The sequence below is a fragment of the Chanos chanos genome, chromosome 13 (genome assembly GCF_902362185.1).
Source record: "Chanos chanos chromosome 13, fChaCha1.1, whole genome shotgun sequence".
Lineage (NCBI taxonomy): Eukaryota > Metazoa > Chordata > Actinopteri > Gonorynchiformes > Chanidae > Chanos > Chanos chanos.
Window position 1 is genome coordinate 13,233,681 of NC_044507.1, and position 6,409 is coordinate 13,240,089.

Consider the following 6,409-nt stretch of genomic DNA (forward strand, 5'->3'; position numbering starts at 1 on the left):
CAATTATTCATTCTGTACCATCTCAATAATTTAAACCGAAGGTAGCCACCACTGACTTAACGTAGGTAAAATGCGATGAAATTTGGATAAATACCTGTAAACGACTGACAGATTATCATAGCTGGTTAATCCATGGCAACATTATTTATTTTGAAACTATATCAATGATTTAAGAAAGTTTAATTATGCAAGTTATGTATATAAACATGCATTTTTTTGTTTGATATTCTTACCTACTGAGATATAATAATGCACTATTTGGTTAACTGACTACATCTCAGAATGAAACTCTATGCTGATGCGTAACTTGTTTATTATTCTTCATGAAATGTATTCATTTATATACACCATATGACACAAGATCTGACTCATAAACGGTTACAAGTAAGTTCTATTTCTTCTTTAAACATCAGTGGGTTCTTGAAACTGAAAATGATCGCTTCGTACCCTGTCGCCTTATTCTTTTCATTTTATTTAATAAAAAAGTCCATTTACTGTTATCATGTGACGTAGACATACATCGAACATAGAGTTAGACTTCAACATTTGTAAAACTGTAGCCATTCTGAACACCTCTGATTGTGTCACTGATTCAAATGGGTTGACTGCCACTTTAAGAAGCGTCCCTTCTCACAAAGGCGTTCTGGGGCATCACATGATTCGAGTCTTGTGACAAGCTAGAAAGCAGGAAAACGGGTTCGGAGTTTTTCAAGGAGTTTCTGACGATAACTTGAACTATATTTTTCTATCACGAGGAGATTTAATTCGGGGTAGTTATGGCGACATTGTAGCATTTCAACGTCTTCACAATCATTCCTTCACCTCTTCTTAAATTTGACTGGCGCAGAGTGTACTGTGGCGGACAAAGTTGGCGCATGGAGAGTGGTGAACTTTCATATATCTTCGTCGTGTTCTCTTTGTTTTGTCACCCGTCTTTACTATTGAAAGTTTTATGACTTAAGACGCAGTTTAACTAAAGCGGAAAATAGTCAGTCGTTGGTTGAATCCGCTGGTATAAGAGAATTAATTCGAGGACGCCGATTCCGTCATGGATACCAAACCTCTCCTTCAAGACAGACCCCCAGCCTATAACACCGTACCGGGGGCGCATGCCTATGGTCCGCAGCAAAATTACGGAGCCATCCCACAGCCAGACGTTCCAGGCTTCCAACATCCGCCACCACCGTATCCGTACCCTGATGCACAAGGTAATGCACACCTTTTGTAACAGTGCCTCTTTGGTTTCGTTTCTTTCCTTAGTGAGTAATTGTGTGTTATAATCGAACTTGTTCAGAACTGGCGGTTTTATAGCGTTAGACTGCCTGTGTTACGGATGGACATGTTGCATTAATTGTCCAAATACTGAACGAGTATGGGTCCAGTAGTACTGAACTTTGATCCTGGTTTTCTGATAAAACGTTTGATCTGTCCTTTCGTGCCGCTTTTTCTTTGCTCTTCGGAATGTTATACCTTTTGTCCTGTGCAGAAAAGCGGTTTCGCAGAGGGAAAAAAGCTGCAGTTTTATCTCTGTGTTTTGACTGCGACGAAGACGTAAAAGTTGCTGTCGCCCAGTTTGTTTCGGTTTCCTCTGATAAGTAATAACTTGCCATAAATAAATGGCCAATTTAGTGGTAAGGTAGCAAAATTAATATAATTAGGTATATCAGTGAGTGCTTCGGTAAAACCCCTGAGATTCTCCTGACTTCAGTGAAACTTGAAACTAGACCATATGTTTGTATGACTTTTTACTGCGGAAAGTAACGGCGAGAGAGAGAGAGTGAAATGTTGTGCTTGACTTTGTTATTTTCTCTTTCTCATGTGTTATTAAAGAAAGCAGTGTTTATATTTCATGGGTGTCTTTAAGGACTATCTCAGAGGTTTGGGAAAACCAGGGTTACACGATAACGGCAAATTCAGCATATTTCTATATTTGTGACTTTCTTCTCTCATTGTCACTTTCTTAGCGGCATATCCAGCTGTCCCCTCAAACCAGGCCATCCCTGTCTCGCAGCAGCCAAATTTCAGCGGCACATACACCATCATACAGCCCTCTGTGGTAGTTGTGGGGGGCTGCCCAGCATGCAGGTAAGACACTGACCCTCGACAGAGAAACGACAGTTGATTACACTGATGAACAGTTTTAGTCTTTTGTGAGTCTGAACAGTCAGATACAGTGCTTTGAAATCTTTATTTGACCAAAAACAACTCCCAGATATTGAAATGGTCCCAAATGTACATTACTGGCCAGTCAAAATGAGTTGTTTAATTACTCTAACCACACTTGCTGTGCCATTTCCTGTGAATTGTAACAGAAGCTCTAATTGTCGACCTGTGGTTTTTTGATATGTGGTGAATATTCACAGAAGCAAGCAAATGACAGACAGGAGTCTGTGGTTTCTGCAAATGTTTTTCATGACTACAGTGTTGTGACACGCGACAGGTTTTATTTAGGGCTGCAGTCAGCTGTTTGCTCATACTTTCACAAGATATTTCCTGAACAATCTCCATATCTAATACATTTTTTTGTTTATGCACTGTGTTTAAAATACTCATTGCAGTGATTTGCCAGATTGAGACATAAAACCAGTCATCTTTTTCAAAGAATAGCTGTTTTTTCCTATCCTTTGCTGTAGCCATTTTATTCTGTGACATCCTAAGCTCACTTTTCATCTTGACAGCTTTTTTGGCACTCTTTGATACATTAGTTGTTTTTGTTACTAAATCAAGCATACTGTCAAGAGCTTGTACTTGATCAAATAGTAAGGTGTGCTGTAGGACAAAGAAACCTATAGGTATGTTAATTTTTATCAAGAAAGCCTTACCACTTACTTCCTCTGCATTGCAGCAAGACACTGTCATGTGAAACATTCCATCTCACATGCCTGCAGTGGAAACAGAGGGATGGAGCAGGAATACTAGATTCTCTGGTTTTTAAATGACAGGATTATTATCTGTTTACATACTTCATTTCAGTCTGAGTTTCACTTATCAAACTTTTTAAACTCATTTCAAAATTAAGATTCAGTGTATTCTTAGATATGTAATAAAACTCTGATAAAGCAGATGTTGTGTCATGGAAAAAAAGTGCTCAGTACATATGTGATCTTGGTCAGGTGATGAACTCAAGCCGAGGTCACGCAGGAAGCGAACGACTTGTCTGAACTCAGCACAATCACGTTGTGAACTGCTCATGATCATGATGTCACTCAGAAAGCAATCGCAGGAAGAGAAATCTTTCAACGCAAACAGTAATCACACAAAGGCAGAAAGCTCCACCCTTAGATCGTATCATATTCATGTGACCTATTTTGACATTTTTGAGGAATATTTATTTACAAAATTGGAACAATGTTTTAGTATGATCAGTAAATTTATTTGTTTCTAAAAACATCCAGTAAGCTTGTATTGCTGGATGAGGAAGTGTAAATACTGATAATTATCTTTATTCGGTTCTTGTTTTCATTCAAGTCCGTATGACTTTTGAGAGCTCACTATATCCGGATATGTGAAAACTCCCATCAGTCACGAGATCGATATAAAAACACCTGTCAGTTTCTTTATGCACATAATAACTTCCTCCTTGTAATTACTTTTGTCAACGTGATATTACTTTACATGTTAATATTTTACCCATTACTGCGAAATGATCCTTATAGCACTTTAACTGCTGCAGGAAATTAAATGTCAATTTTGTTTGGAAAAAAAAAACTGTCAAAGTATCGCTGCATTTCACACTTAAACTTTTCAACCTTTTGTTGTGATCAATTTATCGTCACTTTAGCCTCATTAAGAGGCTGAAAATGAGTCCATTCCATGATCACAATCACTAAGTGCAAATTCTGGTGCAGAGTTCATTTTTTCAGGTGTGCAACACAGAAACGAACTCATACTGGTTTCTACAGTAAATGTTAATGTATTTGTTTAAGATGCTAGGTTGAATTCAAAATGAAAAGACACACAGGATCACTGGAAATACTTTCATTAATGTACACTATTTCCACCCTCTTTCGTATTAAATATAATACGAAAAATAACATACTTTTTTTTTTTTTGTTCTAGTCTAGCACAGACACAATGTAACCTAAATACTGCTTGATTGTTAACTTATATGTGGATACTCAGTTTTGAGTTTAACTAACTGTTCGACCAATGAACCATTTACCTAGTGTTTATGCATTGAGAGATGTCAGCCCTGTTATGGAATGGAGTGATCTGATCTCTCTGGTTTTCTCAGGGTGGGTGTTCTGGAGGATGACTTCACCTGCTTGGGGATCATGTGTGCCATATTCTTCTTCCCGCTGGGCATCCTGTTCTGCCTGGCACTGCGCCAGAGGAGGTGTCCCAACTGCGGTGCCACCTTTGGCTAGACGGACCAAACCGCGTTTCACTCACGGCCCAAAAACATGGCTCTTTACACCCACCTTCAAATGCCATGCATTCATTATGCACCATGATAATCGAGAAATTACTATAGTGAACAGCCATACTTTTCTTTTTCTTCTTTTTTTTTTTTTTTTGTTTTTTTTTTTTGTTAAAGAGAGTAGTGCATGTGAAAGCCAGTTTTCCATTTTTCACATGCTAGTGCTTTCATTATTAGATTTTTTTTTTTTGTCCCCAACCTGTCTAAGCGAAACCTCAGTCACCTCAGTTACTCAGTCACTGGTGCCTTCCATCAGCAAAGACTCATAATGAAGAACCATATAAACACTGTCAGAGGCTTGGATGGTGATTCTCTGCTATGGGCTGATTTGAACTACAATCTAACTGAAGATCCCTTATTATCGCATCATGTTTGAATGAGTAAATGTTGTAATCTCTAGATTTACCTGTTAATCTCAATTCCAGCACAGAATGTTTTTATCAGATCTTGTATGGAACAGAGTGTCTCTCTCTCTTGTGTTTAGTGATAGGGATCAAGATTGTAAGCTGTCTTTTTTTTTTTTGCTCATATATCGAATGAAAATGAAAATCAGCCTTTGTTGGCTGCATATGAAGCTGGGCATGTAACTAAATATCTTTTTAATCATTAGGTGCACCGTGTAGAAGATCAAATGCTCATTTCACTTTTTTTTTGTTTTCCTTTTTCAGCTAGACATTACGTATAGATTTGTTGTCAACAAAACAGCTTTTCTCAATAGAAATTTTATCCCCTGTAAAACTGTGCACATAGACTGTTTTTAAAACAGGGATGATATGAACCCATAATATATGTTTCATAGAGCAGACCCTGCACTTGTAGCTGGGGTCTGTTTTTTGGGGGCCATGTTCTATATTGCACTTGATTCATCATTATCAATATTATGGGTATGAATTTGGTTCTGCTTTTTTTTTTTTTTTTAAGAGCATCTGCTGACCTCAGGTTAAATATTAGCAACATTTTCACAAATGTCAAGAGTTCTCTGAGAACATGTAACGAAGCTGTCAGTTTGAAGAGGCGCGCAGAATCATTTTACAAAGGAATTTGGTTAAAATATAATTTTCGAATCGTGCAGAACTAAGTGTGGATAACACAATTTTTTTTTTCCTCTCCCAGTATAGACAATCAATTTAGAATGTCTTTTTGCTGACAAATATGTTTGAGGAGATTTGGCAGGATGCGCAATTCTGGCTCTTTCTCCATCGTTTGTTCATTGTTCATCAGATGAAGTCAGGGGGTATTTTATTTGATATGCTTTGGAACACTACGCATGCCACTATAATTCTGTTCCCCTCACTTTTTATATGAGAGACTGTAAATAAAATGATATGAGTGCTTCCTTATGAGTCTGAGTGAACAGTGTCTTCTCAGTTTCTTTCACGTCATTTAACGTGCAGTATTGATCCAACTTATGACCAAATGAAAAGATTGTACGATTTCTGTCATCTAGACCTAATGGCTGAGGAATGAAATTGAGAAACAGCTTTTAGAACTCAAGATTACATCAGTTATATTCTGGGTAATGAAGGATTCATTTTAGATCTAAGTGTGCTGTTGCGTTTTGATTGGGCATTTGAGAAGTCTGAATCTCATATCTGTGCTTTCCTTTGGTAGAGACATTGCTAAATAGAAAGTAAATGTAGACTTTTTGCCCAATTAACTGTTGCAAGAGAATAGTTTCCTCTTCAACAATGGTCAAATGATCAATTATTTAAAAGAGACAGTCGAGAAATGAAAGATTTTTTTTATTCTCATACAGCAATGATCCAAGCCAAGGGTATATGAGGGGAATGCAGCCAGGCAAATAGTCACACTGCTCAGAAGCATATGAATAGTTTCCCTGGTACATTAAGATCAAATGAAATTGCTGTCTGTTTTATATAATTATGTGGTCTATTTAATAACTTTCTGAATATCTTATACACAATTGTACAGCATACACACAGACACAACTGACTGAAATGGATACATCATTTTTCAGTGACAGAAGAA

The 6,409-nt window shown here is 37.4% G+C and overlaps 1 protein-coding gene across 1 annotated transcript; it reads left to right on the forward strand.

Annotated features, from left to right (window-relative positions):
- Positions 1-679: 679 nt before the first annotated feature.
- On the forward strand, positions 680-4,505 carry bri3 (brain protein I3). The gene is made up of 3 exons (XM_030790149.1): positions 680-1,208; positions 1,965-2,085; positions 4,235-4,505. Exons 1-3 carry the CDS (start codon positions 1,049-1,051, stop codon positions 4,365-4,367), a joined length of 414 nt encoding a protein of 137 aa, XP_030646009.1. The 5' UTR covers positions 680-1,048; the 3' UTR covers positions 4,368-4,505.
- Positions 4,506-6,409: the final 1,904 nt, after the last annotated feature.